This window comes from Sarcophilus harrisii, chromosome 3, assembly GCF_902635505.1.
Source record: "Sarcophilus harrisii chromosome 3, mSarHar1.11, whole genome shotgun sequence".
Lineage (NCBI taxonomy): Eukaryota > Metazoa > Chordata > Mammalia > Dasyuromorphia > Dasyuridae > Sarcophilus > Sarcophilus harrisii.
Window position 1 is genome coordinate 189,976,289 of NC_045428.1, and position 22,678 is coordinate 189,998,966.

The window sequence follows — 22,678 nt, forward strand, 5'->3', positions numbered from 1 at the left end:
ATGGCATACATTTACTAAATTTAAAGAGACATTAAATCAAAAGAAACAAGATAAAGATAATAAACACCACAAGATAAAAGAATTTTAAAAGCCAAAATTCACCATCATTGTTATGGGCCAGAACTTGAAACAAAGTGTTAACTCACTAGAATTGATAGAAACAATGCTTATGTTCTTAAGTTTACACCTTTGAGAGTTCACACATTAGCTCACACATTAGAGTTCACAAGTTCAGGAAATTCACAAGTCATAGAACCCACAATCCTACTCTCTCAGAGGAGTCGTCAACCTTTGGGTTCACACCTTTTAAGAGATCATATATAAAGAAGCTCTTGGAGCTTCAGCAAAGAATCAGTTGAGGAGACTGAGAAAGCAGGAGTCAGTGGAGGAGATTGAGAGCCAGGATTCAGTTGTGAGATTCAGAGCCTCAGCCTGGAAGCGCTCGGGAAATTCAGAACCAAGATTCAGAGAGAGCTGGGGGCTGAAGCTGGCAGAGGCAAAGGACAAGCTGCAAGAGCTCTTGGAACCAAGCAGAGAGGCCTCTAAGAAAGCTAACCAAGATATTCTGGAAGAAACAATAAAGGACTGAACTTTTAACAGCTGGCTGCATTTGAGGTGATTATTACTTTGAACTGAACCTAAGGCTGCCTCTCCAGAAATCCCCCAAGAAACCTCTTCCCAGAGAACCATTATATTTTAGAAAAGAAGAACACTACACATCATAAAGGCACATCTATATGAAACAGCTAACATTTCGTTATATTTACATATTGCAGTGCTCCAACAATGTATTGCAGGGAAAGCACTAGCCCTACTTTGTAAGTCAAGAACTTTAGAAGATAAGATTATTTGGATGGAACTTAGAAAAGAGATTGTACCTTATGCTGAATTTTACTGGAAACAGTAATAGCTTATGTTTCTGTAATGCTTTAAGATTTGCAAAACACTTTAGGTAAATAATTTCATCTGATCTACAAAGCAACCCAATTAGTGGGTTGATTATTTTACAGATGTAGAAACTAAGGCTCACTGAGAACAAAATTGGTTTCATTTTTGTATACTTTTGTATAATTTCCCCTAATTAGTGCTTAAAAGCCTCATTTATGTTTAAGTAATGAATAAAATGGGGCTCAAAGAAATCCAAGTAACCAAAGCAGGATTTGAACTCTGGTTCTTTCCAATTCCAGTGTCCTTTTGACTATACTACTCAGAGGAGAGTAAACTATGTGAAATTTTCCCTCTATTTGTACCATCTTAAAATAAAAAAAAACTCACAAAAATAGAAAGGGAATAAGACAAATTATTAAGAAACTAATTTCAAGTTTATAATCTAATCTTTCTTCTCTTTTATCCAATTCATCTACTACAAGCTACATATCTATATACATGAATATACTAATCATTTCAGCAACTCAATTTATACAAAATTAAATACCTTATTTTTTACCTTTCCCATGAACTTCCCTAATTTTTGTGGAGGATCTCCTAATCATCCAGGTTCATAAACTTCAGATACATCTTTAACTTTACCCTTTTTTTCCAGTCCTTCCCTCCCCCATCCTATCAGTCAGATTTTACTAAAGCATCTGCTACATAATAATGTTACTATTTGTCTATATTATATTATTTTAATAGCATCTTAATTGTTCTCCTGACCTTTAGTCTTTCGTCTTTCATAACTAGTCATTTACCTTCTCTTCAAAGCCTTCCTGTATGGCTACTCCTTGCAGTCTTGGCTCTCTCCTTCACAAAACTTCCTTCCACTCCCTACCTCATACATAACACAGTACCTAAGCATATAGCAAGCATTTAATAAATGTTTGTTGATCTGACTTATGTGATATTGATCTGTGCATGTCCTGTCTTTAGCATTAGGATGTAGCTTCCCCTTCAAAGGGCAAAGCCTGAGTCATTTTATCTTGATACTGCTAGCAACTAGCTGAGAACCCTGCTTACTGTAAGTAGTAAATAAATATTTGTTAAATTTAATTCAGGCATTTATTTAAGAGTTGAATGAGAAAAACAGAACGGACCATGGTCAATTTCAGAAAACAGTTTCTGCTCTTTCACATACCTCTTGTCTTACAGGACTTAACAAGTGATGAAAACAGTTTCCTCAGATTCAGAGTGCTGAGTGGTATGAAAAACTACTGGTTGAGACAATTTTCTACACTTCAGTCAGGAGAATTAGATAGATTAGTCTCCTACTCCAAGATAATTAAGGGAAAAGCTATGTCCACAGTCAGAATGATAGGATCAATGAAAAAGTTCTTGTAAAAAGAATAAGAGTCTCCTGAAGACCATTAAATCACTTCTTTAACAATTATGAATCGAGATCACAGAATGTGCTTAAATTAGGAAATAGATTAAAGGCATATTCTTAGGAAAAGAGTTAATGGAAGAGAAGAGTTAACATGTATACAAATAACTAATATATAAGGCAGTATGTGAGAATGGAAATTTAAAGGAAAGAAGAAATCATTTTTGATAAGGACTGATAAAGGCAACAGGAAAGGCTACATGAAGACAGTAACATTATAACTGAGTCTTGGTGAATAAGTAGAATATTAATAAATAGAAACCTAAGGATTAGGAGGATAAGTCAAATGCAAGGAAATGAAGGTATATTTAAGCCATAGATATTCAATAAGGCTCAAGTTTAAGGTATGCATAGAAAAGAAATAGGAGAGATGATATTAGGAATAGAGGTTGGGGTTAGATGATAGTGGCTTTAAAGTATTAGCTAAATAATTTGGATTTCATTTTATGGAAAATATTGGAAGTCACTCATTTAAGGTTTGTGACTGGAGTAAGGCAGAGAGGATGATGTGATCATACCTGCATCACAATCAAAGCTGTGTTTTAGAAAGACTATTCTAGTAAAGTTCAGGTTAGAAAGAAGTTAAAGAATAATCTAGATGCAGAGAAAGCAGTCTAGATATAAGATGATAAGAGTCAATAGTCGCTAGGAAAGAAATGGATAAAATAAATATTTGAAGGCAGAATGAGCAGGATTTGATAAATGGATAGAGTAGAGGAGGGGGAAAGAAAGATGCTATAAGGAGAAAAAAAATCAGTCAAAAATGACTCCAGGTTTAAAAGCTAAGTATCTAAAGGCAGGGGTTCTTAAATCTTTTATGAAATGTAGACTTATATGGGTGTCTGCTGAAGCCTAAGGATCATGCCTAAGGGGATTATAAAGTAAACCAATTGTAAGAAATATATCAAAATATTAGAAGCAAAGTCTTCCTTTTCCTTTACCTTGAAATTACTTTTATTTGTAATTAATTCATCCTAACAAAAGATATACCTAAAACAAAACCATATCTCAAACTTCCAATAACTTGCTTCTTTTTTTTTAATCTTAGAACAACAATAGGTATTTCCTCCTTAAGATATAATTTTTATTTTATACCATTCTATTTAGATCTTATTTCTCTTCCAAACTCTTCAGTTACACCTCTCATTTCCATTTCTCATTCTATTTTAGAAATGTGATCTTGTCTTCAGTCCTCTGATCTTCATTTTTCACACTGGATTTCTTAAGAGAGCTAATCTACTTGTCATGGACACAACTGTAATTTCTGTAAGGATAACTACTAAGTCTCAACTCTTCTCAAACTCCAGAACTATGGTTCTAATTAGTTGAAGGACATGTCTTCTTAGCTGCCCATTATCCTATCCATCTCAGTTTGTGAATATGAATCAATAATATGACAAAATAATATTGCTAATATTTGTATAGTGTTTTGAGATTTACAAAGTGCTTTAAAAACTGTCTTTTTTTATTCTCATCACATCCCTGGGAGGCAGATGCTGTCTTCTTCATTTTACAGCTTAGGAAACTAAGCAGATGGGGGTGAAGTGATTTGCCCATGATCACACAGCTAGTAGCTATCTGATGCTGAAGTGATCTTCCTCACTCCGGGTTCATTCTGTCCACTATATAACTTAGCTGTCTGTATAACAACCTAGAATAATATTAATGCCATTTTGGGATATATTAAAAGCAGCTCTGGTGAAACAGAAGATCTGTTCAATTCCGAGTTTAACCAAGACATTGTATTTACCAGGCAATGTTGATACAAAGAAAAAAGCAGTCTATAACTTCAAGGAGCTTATGTTCTAATGAGGGCGATAATATATGCCTAAATTTGTACATAACAGGATTTATGCAGAATAGAAGAAAGATAGATAGCCTTAGAAGGGAAGGCACTTTCTAGAAATAGGGATACAGAGAAAAGCTCTCTACAAGTCATAATATAGACAATACTTACTCTTAAATTCATAGGCATTTCCACCTTCAATCCACCCTAAGGATAAAAAGAAAATTTTAAATGAAATATATACATGCATGTCTATAAACATAAGTTTATATGAAGGAACTATCTGTGATTCATAAATTAATTGTATGACAATCTGAAATTAATAAAGACTTGAAGATTTAATTATAAATTGAGCAAGAAGTTAATATGCCTCAAGCATGAATGTTGAATTTTACCTGCAATTAAAGGCTCATATAAATCTTGGCAGCTCTAGCCATCAAAGAGAAGAGGGCTTAGAATACAATATTTCAAAAGAAATATTGATTATTTTACAATTAAGAATAACCTATCTGGGAAAACAATGTAATTCTATGTAGAAAAAAAACTGATATAATGAAACAAAACACTTATCAAGTCTTGATGGAAAGACTACAGTTGAGCAGAAATTCAAATGTAAAGAAAGGAGTCAAGAAAGATACTAAAAGATAGATTTTATCAAACATGAAAAGCTATAGCTAGGTGGCACAGTGGATAAAGAGTACTGGATTTTCAATCAGAAAAACTTACCTTTTCAAGTTCAAATTTGGCCTCAGACATGTATTGTGTGATCGTAGGCAAGTCACTTATCCCTATTTGCCTAAGTTTCCTCATCTATAAGATGAGTTGAAAAAGGGAAATGGTAAAGCATTCCTGGATATTTGCAAGAAAAACCCAAATGAGTTCACAAAGAGTCAGACCAATGAAACTGAAAAATAGGTTGAGTTAGTTGTTCTCCTTCATTCTCCAAAAGGTCCAAAACGATAACACTATATTGGGGTCAAAGTAAATGTGTCCAGCTGTGGCTGATCAGACCAACATTGGCTCAGAAAGTTCTATCATTTTTCAGGCAAAATAGTTCATATGAATAGCTGAAGTGGAAATGGCTTTAAATTGTTCACTTCACAATTTCTTTTGAGCTATCATTTCTGCTTTGCTCATAGAACACAATGTCTTCTCTAGTGTGGACACTCTTTGCTGAATGGTTTTGGCCCAGGGTTTCCCATATCTCACAATCAATTCCAAAATTCTTCAAAGACACTTTGAAAATGTTCTTTTATCATTTCTTCTTTCCTCCATGGGAATGTTTGTCTTCTGTGACTTCTCCATAAAATAGTCTTAGGCAAATTTCTAAGAGAAAGGTCTCAATTTTCAAATATATAGAAAAATAAGTCAAATTTATGGAAAGAGTGATTCCTCAATTGGTAAATGGCCAAAAAATACGAACAGGCAGTTTTAAGACAAAGTAATCAAAGCTATCTATATGCATATGAAAAAAATTCTTTAAATCACTAATGATTAAAGAAAATTAAACAACTCTGAGCTACCACCCCAATATCAGATTTGCTAATAAGACAGAAAAAGGAAAATGATAGATGCTAGAGGGAATGTGGGAAAATTAAGAAACTAATGATCTACTGGTGAAGTGGTATACATATTCAATCATTCTATAGGGCAATTTGGAATTATGCTCAAAGGGCTATAAAACTGCATACTCTTTGACCTAGCAATACTACTATTAGATGTATTGTTGAAGTATTGTGGGGCACTAGGCAGATCAGTTACTAAGTCTCTCATAAATGATCATCATTACAACATTGCTATTATTGTTTACAATGTTCTCCTGGTTCCGCTTTATTTTTCATATAAGTCTTCCCAGGTTTTTCTGGAACTATTCCCTTCACTATTCCCTATCACATTCATGTACCATACCTTCTTTAGACACTCCCTTCAGTTTCCAATATTTTACCTCTAACAAAAAGAGTTACTTCAGTATTTTTATATGGATCCTTTTCCTCTTTAAATCAATCAATTAGACAATTATTAAGCACAATTATGCCAGACACTGTGCTAAGTACTTTTTCTTTGATCTTTTTGCTGAGTGAAGATATGGGCAGATTTTTTTTCCCCTGAGGCAACTGGAATTAAGTGACTTGCCCAGAGTCACACAGCTAGAAGGTGTCAAGTGTCTGAGGCAAGATTTGAACTCAGGTCCTCCTGACTTCAGGGCTGGTGCTCTAACCACTATACCACCTACCTGCCCCTATAGTCAATTTTATATAATTTTTGGGGTACAGTTCCAAATTGTTTTCCAAAACGATGGGATTAGTTCACAGTTCTACCAATAGTGCATGTCATTTTTGTCATCTTAACCAATCTAATAGTTATAAGGTAGTGCTTCAGAATTGTTTTAACTTGCATTTTTTAAATTATTAGTGAGAACATTTTGCCTATTGATAGATTTGATTTCTAAAAATGACCTTTTAATATCGTTTGATCCTTTAACAACCAGGGAATGGATTTTCTTCTTAGAAATGTGGCTCAATTCTCCATTTTAGAAATGAGATCTTTATTAGTGAAAACTCACTGCAATTTTTAGTTTAATTTTAGCAGCACTGACTTATTTTGTGCAAAAACTTTTTAATTTTATGTAATAAAAATAATTCATTATTTCTTGTGAACTTTTCTTGCTTGATCATGAATTCTTCTCCTAAATAGAGATCTGACACAGGTAATTTCTTACATACTCTAATAATTTGTTTTTGTCTGAAGAATGTATATATTTTAAGCTTATCTTGAATTACTTCTTGCCCCAATAGCTGGGATCTTTATCAACCCCTAGATTGCAATCAACCATTCTATCAGTCATTTTATCAAGTACCAACAAACAGTATTTTTTTATTATAGCTTTTTACTGACAGAACATCTATGCAAGAGTAATTTTTCAACATTGACTCTTGCAATCACTTCTGTTTCAACTTTTCTCTTCCCTTCCCTCTATTCTCTCCCTCCCCTAGATGGCAGGCAGTCTCACACATGTTATAGTTTTGAGATCTGATAACTTCCTTTTTTCATATTCTGGAAAATTTCATTCCCTTGATATTCTTGACCTTTTGTGCTTCCAGATGAATTTCATTATTTTTTTTCTTACTCTATACAGTAGTCCTCTGATAGCCTGACTGGTATGGTACTGAGTAAATTAATTAATTTAGGGGCATGTAATTTAGATAGTTATCTTTCAGATAAAATACACTATCATATAATATGTTCATTAAGTGGGGACTTAAACATACAAATTACTAATATTAATGTTCTAGCCATTTATATACTGTTCTTATTTAGTTTTGAAACAATAGAAGAATATAAACTATTGATTAATTGGGAAGAGGAAAAGGCATAAATTCTCTTTGGGAAAATTTATTATTATTTGAAATCTGCTCACCATTTGAAGTGGATGCAGTGATTTCATTTCAGATGCTGAAATCTCAAAGAGTCCATGACCTTCTTCCAGAACTGTTACTTGTCCCTTAAAATTAGCATCTGGGTAGGCAAGCCAACTAAAAGAGAAGGCAAAAATGCTTAGTTGTGATATCTAAGATCTGATATTACTAGGCCCCCTTTCTTCATATTTTTTCATCGACTCCACTGATATTTTTGACCTCTTCTTCCTCCAAATGAATTTTGTTATTTTGGGTTCCCCCCCAATTCAAATAAAATAATACATTTATGATTGTAAATGTAGGAATTAATTAATAAACTAATTTAGGGGTGTGTTGGACTAAGTTTAAAACACCTCACAAAAACCAATTATTAAAATTTTAGCATTAACATTTATATCTCAAAAGTTTTTAATTCTAATCCCTTAAGAGCCATCAATCAATAAAAAAAAGTATTTATCAAGAACCTATAACCTAGGGGCAAAAGGAGTGTAACTAAACAATATAATTATTACACTAAATCAAACAACTTTAAGATAGTCATCTAATTTCTTCATTAGGTTTGCCATTAACTTACATTTCATCAGTGCTCAGCTTTGAATCACATAAAATTCATTGCACGACTACATGAGAGAACTTATCACATGATACACAGGAGTTGAAAATTAAGACAATTAAGTGATAGACTTTTCAGCATGGTCACCCTAAAGCATCAGTTTTCTATACTGAGGCAGGTATGATATCAAATGGGCATGGCTATTAATCCAGCCCTCTCATAATCTCACTGGATGAAAAAAAGATCATGTAAGAACCATCAGCTGGTTCTGATCACTTCTTACAATGCTGATTATTTTCTACAAGATTACTATCTTTACCTACTTGAATCCAGTCTAACAGAACTGTATCTGACACATGGAAAGAACTCTACATAATGGAGAGAGATAGGTTCCTTACTCCATTACTTCTGATGTGTATGTATATAATTTTAAAAGTTATAATTTATTAATAGATAACATCCTCTAAAAAAGAAAATCTAAAAAAGAGAATCAACATTATCTGAAATGGGAGTTAATCAGGCACAGATACCAATAAAACCACTCCCAATTTAAGTACATAGTAGTAACCAACATGTCTATATACATTAACATTTATATGTTGTGTCTCTCATAAGATGATCTTTGAGTGGATCTAGAGTTTAAGACATATAGTTCCTTAGCTTTTATGGGGTCCTGATTGATGAAAGACTATATTGGAATGAAAGCCAAGATTACTGTGGTTATTAGCAAAAAACCTTGTGTGTGTCTAGGAATTTACTCAAACTAACCAGCTCACCACCTTGTGAGGCCTCTATTGGTTTGGAAGCTGTAACAAGGTTAAGTAACTAGGTGCAAGCTATACCAAGACTTAACTTATACATAGCAAGCAGAACACAACCTTTACTGTATCCACCACATAACCTTTGGTGTCTAGGCATTTAAGGGGGTTGATGTGATGCACACCGGGACCCCGGTCCAAAATTAGAACTGCTTGCTAAGCATAATGCAAATTCCTAATGACAAATGTAATGAGGCTTTGAGCTCCTCCTTAGTTTATTTTCTTTAATTAACATGGGATTATTTGGAGTTTTTTGCACGGATACAATGAATTGATTGGCAGAACCCCCCTCAAAAAAACCTCTTTGTAAATAACCCATTATGATTATTAAACCACTCACATAATCATAAAGGAATTCTCAGCCTCTCTTTGGTACAATTAGCTTGTCTCTTGATTTGGGATTTGAGGGAGGAGGTTCCAAGTTCCCTTTTTGGAGACTACAACTTTTCTTTTGGGAAGAAATTAGAAATAGCTAATTTTTGAAATGCAGGGACTTTAGCAGAAACGTAAAGTTTAAGATGAGCATATCACACAGAAAATTAATGGAATTAATAGTAGTTTTCTTTCACATAATTTTACCAAAACAATCATTTTTCATTTTTTGACTTTTCACATTGCTAACTATATTCATGTCACAACTTAATTCAAAGATGCTATGAATATTAAATGTAACTATTACACTCAAGTCATGAAACCTATGCTATTCTGATCCATACTTACCATGGTGCCAAAAATCTAATGGCCATTAAATGCAAATTCTGGGAATTTTATACTCAGAGCTACATTCTGCATCGATTCTAGGAACAATATTTGATTTTTAAATTAAATTGTATTTTATAATCTTTTCTCCTTCCCCATTTCTTTCTCCACAGAAAGTGGAGGTCTCCACAGAAAAAAGGAAAAAGAAAAAAATCCCTGAATTGTGGCTATGATGTCACTGGCAGTTATCATTTTTGGGTTTCTTTCAGGAGACTTCAATAATTTTTTTCTATTTTCATTTTACCCCTCTGGTTCTAAGACATCTGGGCAATTTTACGCTACCCCTCTGGTTCTAAGACATCTGGGCAATTTTAAGCTTTCTTGGAATGGGATGTCTAGGCTCTTTTTGGTTACTGAATTCAGATAAGACAATGATTCTTTGATTTTTTTTCTCCTTAATGTTTTCTACCTTACATTTTCTTATGTATTTTTAGTCTGACTTTATTTCAATATTTCTTGTTGCTTCATGAAGTCAGTGACTTATAATTTGGTCAATACTTATTTTTAGGGTATTTGTTGTTGAGGCAAGGTTTCTGTATCTCTTGTGCCAAGCTGTTCTTCATCTTTCTAATTCATAACATAATTAATTTCTTTTCTTGCTTTATATCTTCCAGGAATTCTAGTTTAATTTTGTACCCAAGTTGTGTTTCTCTAAGACTCTGCTTGTAGTTTTGGGTCATTTTGCTTTTCTATGTTTGTGTTTTACGCACCACAATAGTTTTTTATGGTGGGTTTCTTTTTTTGGTAGCTTGTTATTCCAGCCTCCTCTCCCCTCCCCTCCTGACTTCACATAGGTATAGGATCTGCTATACTTCTAAAGGCAAGTGTGCTGGTCTTGTTGCTGCTTTCTTTGCATATTGAATGTTGTGTAATTCTACAATCTCAGACTAGGCGAGAAACCTACAAGCATCACTGCTCCCAAAGTGGTCTGATCTAGGGCAAAGTCCGATCACTGGCACTCTACCTGAGTTTTTCTATTTGACCTATAGGTCAAAAATGACCTATGTTTGAGTCTATGTAAGAGTAAACTGTTGCTGGACTCAACTCCTATCAATCAACTGGAAATTTCTGTAGGTCCAAAGTAACAGAAGTATAGGATTCATTTTGGTCTGGGTTTTCTGCCTCATCCATTTTCTACAAGATGGGCTAGATGCTGTAAGATCCTCTCTGAGTTCTGTCCAGGGTCCAAATCAAACTGCTACTACTCTCTTATGAACGTTTTCCTCTGTACACAGCCCAAGACCCTCTTATCCAAAACATTACTTTCATGAATAGATTTCTGAGTCCATTCTAACTCTCTTATGTAGGAGTGATAGAGGACAATAAAGCTTCTAACTGACAATTGTGCTCTTCTGACTACCCCAGTATGGGTCTAGGGATACCCCAATATGAATCTTTTCTCCCTGATATTCAACCTCTTCCTGGGTGCTGGAGTTCTCTGCCCTAAGAAGTATGCTTCTGGTCCAAGCTTCTTTCCCATTTGCATTGACCTTCCTTGTCTGTCTTTCTCCACCCAAGTTAGGCTAAACAAAGGACTCACTATGACTTTTTCTCGTTTTCCCATCAGGATTAAACTTGATTCATTTTCTAGCTCTTGTCTGAATGAGTTTTTGTGGAAAGCCCATTGTAACATTTCCTAATACTCTGCCATCTTGGCTAACTCAAGAACAATATATGAAATAGCACCAACCTCAAATGCTGTTCAAATTCAATTAAAAGCCAACAATGTAATTGATAGACTGAACCAGCTCTTTAGCATTCTTAAGAGTCTTAAGCTCTATGTGACAAAGCCCTAGTTTGAACCAGAAATTCCTCTTTTCTAACTGGAAGAGATTCTGAATCAACCCGAATTCCAGAAATCCTCGTGATTATTCCAAATTGTAAACTACAACTTTGAGCAACTTTAGGAGACCTAGACCTGATACAAGTTCTAAAAGGATGGGATAATGAATTTTACTGCCACAAGTCATAAATTCTATGAACCTGACTCAAATCAATACAAATATTCTCTAAAATGAATACTACATAAATACTGGTACTGAGGAGGATAAAAAGATGAAACATGCTTTTTCCCTCAAGGATCTTAAAATGTATTTGGAAAGGATAACAGCTTTTTTTATTCACACACATAAATGTATACTATTACATAAAATTAAAATATTAAATATAACCTATTATGTATAATTTAATTACATGTGTTAAATATAAAATTGTTTTAAAAACATATCAAAATCACAGGCTCTAAGAGTTATAACAGACCAAACATGTTATCTAGTTCAACTCTTTCACAAAAAATTATATAAGATATTCTACATGAAACTGATTTCATTTATTTTATTTTAACATCTCAACTTACTCTTTCTTAGGCAGCCTATCAAATATTTTAAAACAGATATTTATTTCCCTCCTTCCTCTGTCTTCATCCCTTTTTTGTACTTCCATATCTCACTTTTATACCATTCCAGACCTAAAGTTCATTAAAACCCAAGGTCTTTCCAAATGAATTTGTCTATCTATACCTTTCTCATTTTGTACTTCAGAAACTGAATTTTTAAAAATGCAGATATAATTTTACATTTATCCTTCTTAAATTTCATCTGATTAGATTCAGCTTAATTTTTTCAACTGCATTGTGTTAGCTATTCTTCTCCACTTCTTCTGTTGTGTGATCAATGAATTCAATAGATGCTTTTATCTGAATCATTGATAAATAGCAGTTAGCAAAGGAAAAATCCCTAAAGGTATTCCCCTGGAGACTTCTTTCCAAAATGACAAATTATTAAGTGAATGTCACTGAATCTATTTTAACTAACTTCCAATACACTTAAATTTAACATCTCTTGCCTTGTTAAATTTGTTAATATTTCTATTTCAAATAGCAGTGAGGAAAAGGTGCATTTGTTGCTTTATTCCTGTATTTATTGGGAAAACTTCTAGGCTTTGTCTTGGATTTGCCACTTAATAGCTATGTGGCTATAAACAAACATTTTCACCTTTTTAAGATACAATTTCCTCATTAGTAAAATGGAGAACTTTTGAAATTGTATTGTGAAGAATATACTTTGTAAATTTTAAAACGCTATATAAAAGTAGCTACTATTATTATTATTATTAATATTATCACCACCACCTCCATCACCACTACTATTAAAAAGACTATGTCTTATACGTTGGATTTCTATAATTATGTGTGATAAATATCAAAACAGTGAACAAAGTCACATAAAGTCTTAAATTTATTTGTTGAAAGAGACTCACCTAGCTAGCCAGAAAAGCAGATAGAAATATCTGGCTACATTGCAGACAAGTGTGTGTAACTTCTGGGTTGACTTAAAGCTGGTTTTTTATCTTTCTCCTATTCCCAAAGTCACCATTACGAAGGTACATAAATACTTACACTCCTGCCTTCACAGCAAATGACACTGATCTTGGTAAATTAAGTTCTTCTAAATTGGCAACTGCTCTTTGTAAATAGACAGGGCAACATGCTGTATCAGCTTGTGGGCAAAGCTCTATTTCTGGAACTCTACAATCCTGAAAAAAAAAAAAGAATTAATTTATGAAAGTTATACATACCATCAAACCTGAGAAGCAAAGTAACTGTGTATATGTATATGTATATATGTATATGTTACCTACACATATCTTTTCAGTATCAATTGTCATCTTGTATAATCAATCACATGTTCATAAGTTATTTTATAAAATGGAGCTTAACAAAATTCAATATGAATTTTGGTAAAATTCAGGAATATGCAGTCACTGAATTATTTAAATACCAACTACTTTTAGGTGACTGGTTTTCCTAAGCAGTAGTAGAATAAGATGAATAGTAATTAAAGTTAATCTCATGGAGGCAATTCTATGTTAGTTAGTATACTTATAATTCAGAAAGCTCCAAAAAGTTTAAATTACAGTTAAGAAAAAAGTAAATTTGCTTGAATATATATTACCTTAAATATTTGGGAGGGACCATAGCTTTGAAGTAGTACCTTGATGTACTTGATTTATTCATTTTAATTCTGTAAATGGAAGACTTTTATAAAGAGCTATTTTGTTTATAATTCGAAATTCACATGGGTTTGTTCTCCTAAAACTATATTTTTATTCCCCAAAAATATTTTGTTTTATTTCATATCTTATTACATTCAGTAATTTTTTTGTTTCTTTTTTCAAAACACAATTGTATAGCTATCACTCTTTCCATTCCTACTGTTACTATTCTCAGTATCTTATGTTTAGATTTTTGGAGAAGCCTCCATCCTTGACTCCCCCCCACCCCATTCAAATGCATCTAACATACCACAAATCAAAACTTCATAGAATAGTTTCCATCTGACATTTCTTTGCTCAAGAATTCCTAATAAGAACTTCCTATCATCTATCATGTAAAAAATAAATTTCTCTGAAAGTTATCAAGGCCCTCCATGCAATTTGGTTTCAACATAACCATCCAGTCTTACTTTCCAACTTCCTTCCCAACCATTGAATACAAAATTCTCAAAAGTGTAATCTGAGAACCTTTCAGGATGTCTAAATGATCAAAAGTGTTTTCATAATAATATATGATGTTTTCATTTCTGATTAATAGATAAAACCCACGTAAAAAGTTCTTCGGAAAGATCCTCAATAATTTTTTTTAGAGTAGAGAGTCTGAGATCAAAAAATTTCAAAATCACTTCCATATTCATTTGGATCTCCAAACATTTGTTCATTATAAGTACTTGCAAACACGTGTGTGTGCATACATATATGTATGATTCTCCTCCATGATAGAGATCTTCCACTACTCCACTACTTTGCCAATTCAAAGTAATCTTTTTCATTTCTTTGATCTTTTACAGTACTTTTTTCCTTCTCCCCATACCATGTGGCATTTAATTATGTATTATTTTCTTCTATTTCCTTTGTGTTAGACTTGTCTAACAGATTATAATATACTTGAGTCTTTAACAGGACTATGTCAAATTTGATATTATATAAAATGACCAGCATAGAACTGGAAACAGATAATTTATTCAATAAATGTAGATTCAATGATTATATAATTAATCATTTAGCAGCATAATTCTGATGGCACAAGGTTTCAAAAACAGCTGATAAGAATAAGTTTTATAATGACACTTACTGAAAAGTAAGTATTAAGTTTTTGAGTTTCACTTCAGAGATTACAGTTCCCTGAAGTTCCTCATGTTTCTCCCAAATGTTTTTTAATAATCACAATCTCTAAAAAATAATTTCTCAATGGCTTCTAATGTCCCTTCCAGATCAAAAATCTATGATCCTATGATCCTGTGGACATGAAGAGAAATCCAAGTTAAATTTTCACTTCCCCCCCCAATCTGTTTTTTTCAATGACAACATATTAACAATGCCTAATTGTAAAGGTATTCTTTAAATTATAAAGAGTTATTTATATTTCTTTCCCTTGGAAAGCTCTAATCCAGTTCAATTCATACAATGACCAAAAACATTCTATATATCTACATGTTGCCATATAAGTTTTTTTTGTTAGTTATTCACATCACAATATTGAGCTAATAATATTATTGAAGACACAGCTACATTAATATGTCCCAGAGGTCTGTGGTACAATAACTGATCATATAACTGAAGGGCTCTCACAATTAAATTTTTTTTTGTGTTATACTATACTATACTATATTATATTCAATGTTCTTTGGCTAAGGGGGGGCGGAAGAAAGAGTGGTAGGGTGGGTCATCCGAACTGCATAAAGCCAAACAATATAGAGCAAAAAGAGGGGGCTGTCAAGGTTAAATTGGATAGAACCCATAAAAATAGTTATCTAACATCAAATTTGTTCTCAGCCAGTTTTTCTAAAAGTTTAATCTACTGATCTATTTTTTATCTCATTTAACCACTGAATAAGGGTTACTTTGTTCCATATTTTATGTAGTTCTATTTACAGAGAGTGGGCAGTAGAAAGGAAACTTTTCCCCCTCCTCCTTTTAAGTTTCTATTATTAGGGGAAGGGAATAAGCATTTATATAGTGTTTACTATATGTCAAGGTACTATGTTAAATGATTTTTATAAATATCATCTTATTTGATCATCCCAGCAATCCTAAAAGGTAGTGCCAAGTCTATTGACATTAACACATCATGGAAAAGATCCTTTGACTTTTTTCCAGAAGTGGTGGTGAACTTGCACTGATGCATCCTTATACCCTCCTACCACAATTGCCTTGTGAACAATGGATTTTTTTTCTTTTTTTACTATACCAGTATAGATAGTGCTAATTTAACATAAAAATAGAAGCATCCCAAACAAGACGAATCCTATGAAACAGGATCATCATTGTGGTACTTAATCACAAAATTTCAGGGTCTTAAATGAGATTGGAAACCAAACAGGCCAATCCATCCCTAACCTGGAGGTATCTCTAATCACGACCATCCACAAGTGGTCAAATAAAGTCTGCTGGAAAGCCTTAAATCAGGGGTCTTCAAACTACGACCCATGGGCCAGATGCAGCAGCTGAGGATGATTATCCCCCTCACTCAGGGCTATGAAGTTTCTTTATTTAAAGGCTCACAAAACAAACCGGCCATCCAACACTCTGAGGGACAGTGAACTGGCCGGCCCCCTATTTAGAAAGTTTGAGGACCCTTGCCTTAAATAGAGAGGAAGCCCACACTTTCACACACATACAAGTCACACTGATAGTCCCTAGTGTTAATAAGTTTTCTTTACATCAGATCCTAAGTTTTTGGCTCTTCCTAGTTCTAACCTCTGTAGACTAACAGAACAAGTCTATTTCTGCTTCCCCCATAGAACCTCTTCAGATAAGCATGAAGATAATTATCCAAATTATGCTTATATGGCATCATCTACAATTCTCTTTTTGTATTTGTCCCCTTCTTAAAGTTTACAACAATATTTCAGATGCAGTTGCATTAACAAAGAATGCAAGTTCTGTCCTCTTTAAGAGTTTTCAGTTCCTTTGTTTGGAATGTGGGATGGCAAATGGAGTACTGGATTTGGGACTGGGAAGACATGGATTCAAATCCTGCCTCAGACATACACTAGCTGTGTGATTCCAGCTAAGTCAATTAGTTTCCTTATGTGTAAAATGAAGAGGTGGACGTCAATGCCTTTAAGGTCCCTTTCAATTCTAAATTTATACTCCTTTGGCACCATATTACTATACATCAAGGATAGAATTAGCTTTTTCGGTTGCCATGTCAATCTGATAAATAACACTAAATTTATAGCTCATTAAAATCTCCAGATCTTTTTCAAACTATTATCTTCCCATGCTTCCTCTTCACCTATATTTTATTTTCTTAACACAAATGGAGAATTTTACAGGATGGCTAGATGATACCCTGGATAGAGTGCTGATCCTGGAGTCAGAAAGCTTCATCTTCCTGAGTTCAAATCGGACTTCAGACACTCACTAGCTGTATGACCCTGGGCAAGTCACTTAACTTGTGTTAATCTGTGTGCCTCAGGTTACTCATCTGTGAAATGAACTGTGTAAGGAAATGGCAAATCAATATGGTATCTTTGCCAAGAAAGCCCCAAATGGAGACATGAAGAGGCCTGAAATAACTAAGTAACAACAAAGAACTTTTATATTTATCTCTAATACATTTCACCTTACTTAGGTCTGGTCCATTGTTCTTAGCTAATAATCTTTGGAATCTGACTTAAGTGATACTTTAGAAATTACTCCCAATCATGTCATACACAATTCAGGCTGTTAATAAAATTATGCACTGGAACTATCTTGAAATAGCTGTCTACAGTTATTAATTTTTTTTAATTGAGGCAATTGGGGTCAAGTAACTTGCCTAGGGTCACACAGCTAGAAAGTGTTAAGTGCCTAGGGCCATATTTGAACTCAGGTCCTCCTGACTTCAGAGCGCTAGTGCCCTATCCACTGCGCTACCTAGCTGTCCCTAGTTAACAATTTTTACAAACAAAGCCAGAATTAAAGACACTGCTAGCCAGTGCTAGAATAATGTATTTTGTCAATCTTCTATACTTCTACTGCTCTTGTAGATTCAAATCTACTTCTCTAACCCTAATTTCTCTGCTGACCTATAGTGTGACATCTCCAAGTTCCTACTAGAAATTTCAAAGTGGATATAAATTCAACATGTCCAAAATTGATCTCATTATTTTTACCCTCTTCTTAACTTCACTATTACTATATAAGGTACCACCATCCTCTCATCTTCCTCAAATCACAGAAGTCATCTTTGACACTTCACTTTCTTGTCCCACATACACAATCAGCTGTCAAATCCTGTCCTTTCCATCCCTGTAACATCTCTTATATACTCCCTCCCCGACTCTTCTCTTCTCTGGTGATGATCTAGCCCCCAGCACCTTAAGCTTGGGCTCTAACAAAGGCCTGCTGTTGTCCTAGGTTGTCAATTGCTTCCTTTATTTCTTGCAGTGACAGTTCATCTCCTGATTCCAAGCATGTCTCTCATGTCTGGAATTTTCTTCTTCATCTCTGTCTCCTGTCTTCTTCTAAATCTCACCTAAAACCTTACTTCCAGAAGATTCTCCACCAACTCTTCTGCCTTTCCTTTGATTATCTCTACTTTATTCTTTAAATAGCTTACTTGTATACTTGGCTAGAGGGACTTATCTTCTGTGTTTTTTGGTAATGCTCAGCAAAATATAGTGCTTGCACAACATGAATTTTTACCTAATGACTTTAGGAAACAAAAATTAAATCTGAAAAATGAATGTCCAGTTTTGAAGGTTCTAGAGTATTAAGAAGAAAAGAATATGACTAGAAGAAAAACACAACAATTGAAATGGTAATTGAAATGAAGATAACAGATAGGAAAAAAGGGGGAGAAACCATGAAAAATGAAAAATTTGAGTAAGAACAGCTACCATGGAAATGCCAGTTAAGCAATACTCAACTGGGGGCAGCTAGGTGACACAATGGATAGAATACCAGCCCTGAAATCAGGAGGACCTGAGTTCAAAGTCTCAGATGCTTAACATTTCCTAGGTGTGTGATCTTGGATAAGTCACTTAGCCCCAATTGCCTCAGGGTAAAAAAAAAAAAAGGAATATTGAACTATTCCTTACTGTAATTGCTTCAAAGGATATATATCTACCTCAAAAGTAATATGACACGGTTGAGAGGTTTTGAAACAGTCTCCTATCTTTTCCCTAAATAACTGAGCAAATGATAACTTTATTTGGACCATACAACAATAATGAGGTAGGACAAAAAATTGTATGATAAATTTGAAGGTATGTATATATGTATGGGTGTATGTATATAATATATATGGAATAATTTTTTTTCAGTCTTTACATTTTGTTTTTCCCTTTTATCCTATTTGATTATTTGCACTTCAGATATGTTTTTTTCCTTCTAATCATAATCTTTTCCTGTTAATACTCTAGAATCTTCAAAACTGGATTTTCTCTTTGCAGGTTAGATTTATATACATATATATGTTAGATTTATATACATATATATGCATAAATATAAAGAAAAATAAAGAGTCTAATCTGAGTAAGAACTTTCAGCAGAATGGCTTTACTGCTGTCCCTTTTCTATAATCAAACCTCATAAAGCATAAGCAGAAAAACTATAGTATATGAAAAGAAACTTCATAATATTCAGAATCCCAAAGAAAGAAAGTGAAGAATTTTCAGAATTTAGAAATTAACCCTGGGCCAAATAAAATTTCACTCCTTAATCACAATACTTTTTCCAAATATCCAACTAACAGAAAGCAAAGATGATATTACAGGATAGCAAAGGTATAATTATATTTTTCTAAATGCACAGGAAATTTGAAGTGACATTACAAAGATAGCTGGTTATATTATTTACCCCCAAAACATAACCAAAATTCCACAAATTCAGTTGTGACTTTAAGCTTAGAAAATCCTTGCTATGAAAAAGACAGATTAAAGAAAAGCTTAGTTTTATCTCAATGTCCCTAAATATAATTTTTCTTTCACATAAAAGACAAAAAAAAATCAAGCCATAAAACTTCACAAATATTTCCATTGTTGAGATGGGATGAAACTCATCCACTGTTTGCCAGATGACAAATAATCCTTATTTTTTTTCTCTAAATTTATAATTCTACATTTTAAAATGCAACATCAAGTCACATCTTCCAGCACAAAAGTTTAATGGAAAAAAATTAAGCTAGTAATTAATTAGATTAGTACCATTAGCATCAAATATTAACATTAAAAAAAACATAAGTATGCTATGAATATACCCCTTCCACATAAAAGTATCAAAGATTAAAAAAGCACTTTTGATACCTTTAATACTCTCTTGATAGACCCAATCACAAAGTTTCTTGTTTGATGCTTTTTACTCCGAAAAATCCAGTCACGATTGAGCACTTTCTCTCCTTCTTCTAAAACACATTTTTGACCTTGGAAATGTGGTTTCTCATATATAATCCAGCTAAAATAACAGCAAGACAACAATAGCAAAAATCAAGGTACAGGTAGCTTGTTTTTAAGATATTATTAGATAGGCATATGAGGATATTATTATTAAATCACAACATTTATGATTTCTTAATATGTTTATAAGGTTTATTTTTTCCATGACAAGTACAAAATCGCTTCTAAACACAAAACCAGAGCTCTGATTTAATAGCTGATGTGCATTATGCATTATACAAGATAAAGCCAGTAATATATTGTAATATTTATTTCGATGACAAGACAGACTCATTATTAGATTGTAACATTATCAATTCTAATAGGACAAACTGAAGAGTTTCTGTGACATTCTAGACTTTTACTAATTTTAGCAAATCCATGTGAAAATATTTATTCCACAATAAATGACCAAAAAAAGGAGGGGTAATGAACTTTTTCTATTTCAGAGTTTATTCAGCAAGGGTCATTCCCAATTACACAAACTACAGCTGGCCTTCACATTCATGAACACTTCACTACTTCTTTAGACATTTTCAAGTATGTGTTGAAGTGGCCAAGGCAACAAATTAAAATTTCTTTTGATTCATGAAATACCATGAAAACATAACCTCAAGTATTGGTTATGATACTCTACTGTCTGACATATTGGATTGGCATATGAATGTGACTTAAGAATCAAGATGATCTGGTTTTAAATATTGACTAGCTGTGTGAGCATGGATAGATCACTTAATTTCTTTAAATAACAAGTTCTTAATCTGTAAAATAGAAGCAATAATAATAGCACTATCTCACACAAGTTGTTCTGAGGATCAGATATGAAAATGCACATAAAGGGATGGGTAAACCCATATTTAAGTTCTTATCTATGGATGGCAACATGGTTTTATTAAGGTAGCTGAAGTGCCTTATCTTTTCTCCCAAAATAAAGGAAAAGAATATTCACCACATCATAAAAACCTTATTAAAATGTTTTATTTTATCAAATGAAGTATGAGAAAGGGGATAATACTTCTATAGATTTAAGATAGATGCAAGGAAGAATGTACACAACTTCAGAAAACAGACTTTAAAAAATTCAGATGAGGATTGCTTACCATCCTCTTACAACTTTGATGAGTGCTCCATTTGGAAAGGTCCAGGATGTAGCATCAAGAATGTTATTATAAACCTCTTGTTTATATTTGCTTCCATGAAGGTCATAGATAACCATCTGAAAATATGCAGTGATTAATTTTAAAGAATGCATTTGAACTTCAGAAAAAAAATGTGTTAAAAATTGTTTCTAAAGACACAAAAACAATTAACTGGTGTAGATGCAAAGTTATGTTAAAATAAAACCTTTTTATTCTAAGTCACTAAAAATAAGACTTAAAATTTTCTTTATCCTCTCCTCAAAGAATGCCTCTCCTTCCTCTCTACCTTCATGTGGATCTACAGAAAATGACTATCTTTACCTTCCCAGGTCTGGGGTTACTTCTCAGGCATTGTTTATCAATGGGATTCTGAAATTATAAAAATAGAAGAAATCAGTATCCAAGGAGAAGTTAATTGGATAACATAAATTTCAAGTTCTGAATTTGAAAAACTGTTTTACATTACAGTTACTGACTGATCTTTAAAGATTACTTATAATATTTGACCAATAAAGAAAAATATAATGACTGTGGCAATCCTAATAAAAGTTGTGTCATCTCAAATACTAGTTTAAAAAAAATTACACAGAACAGTTTATCCGAAGAAATAAATATATTTAAATGAAGGAGAAAAGTAACTGCATTCATATAATATTTTTCTAACTGAAAAGTGGGAGTTCCAAACCCACTTTTAGCTATATTCCTCAACTATCTTAAGTTTCTTTCTATACTACTTTAACACAAATTTTCCACATGAATGAATCAACGTAAAAAAGGAGATTTGTAGTAAAAATTAAAGATTTCTTCTCAGTCACTTCTTTCTCATCTGAATTGTCAGAACTACATTGTGTTTTATGCATTATTTGCATACATATGCAGTCATATACTTTACTGTGTACTTTGTTTAAACTGTAGAAAAGAAGAGAATGGTAGGAGGAAAAAAACTAATAGGGGAAAAAGGCTAATAGGAAACTAATTCATGTTTTTGCTTTTTATTCTTAATTTGAATATGTATTTTTATAGGACAAAAAATAGAATAAAAATAATAATTCTTTTGTGACTCGGGAAACATTGGGAGTTTTGCAAATATTTTAAAATACCACTGAATACATATGTTTTCAAGACACAAACATGGACTAGTACAGATATATGCAACCGAATGTAGCAACTTTCCAGATAATGTATCTTGGAAAACTCTCTTAAACTAATTTGAAAACTGTAAATAACTACTCCTTGGTATTTCAATATTAATTAACTGGGGGATTCTTTTTATTTAATTAATAATAATATAACCAAAATTCCACTAAGATAAATAAGTATACACTTTAATAAAGGGATCACTATGTCTAAGGCTATTTTTTAAAAATGCAGGCCTGTATCACAACTGAAAAATACAAGTGGGGAAATTCTCTTCCAATGCAGAACACTAAGTTATAATTTTAGAAAGTTCTTGTGGCTCAAAGAAATTA

General features: G+C 33.0%; 1 protein-coding gene across 4 annotated transcripts in view; it reads right to left on the reverse strand.

Annotated features, from left to right (window-relative positions):
- The window catches only part of CRYBG3 (crystallin beta-gamma domain containing 3), a 124,133-nt gene that overhangs the window by 39,782 nt on the left and 61,673 nt on the right, over positions 1–22,678 (reverse strand). For 2 of the 4 annotated variants that reach the window (XM_031958879.1, XM_031958882.1), the window contains exons 5-10: positions 21,531–21,578; positions 21,171–21,286; positions 19,942–20,089; positions 13,050–13,186; positions 7,525–7,639; positions 4,278–4,313 (exon numbers count right to left, since the gene is read on the reverse strand). In XM_031958879.1, coding sequence (XP_031814739.1) covers positions 4,278–4,313; positions 7,525–7,639; positions 13,050–13,186; positions 19,942–20,089; positions 21,171–21,286; positions 21,531–21,578 — 600 coding nt within the window. Of the gene's footprint in view, positions 1–4,277; positions 4,314–4,347; positions 5,446–7,524; positions 7,640–13,049; positions 13,187–19,941; positions 20,090–21,170; positions 21,287–21,530; positions 21,579–22,678 lie in introns of those variants that run through there. The other 2 variants (XM_031958883.1, XM_031958881.1) reach the window with 2 other exon arrangements.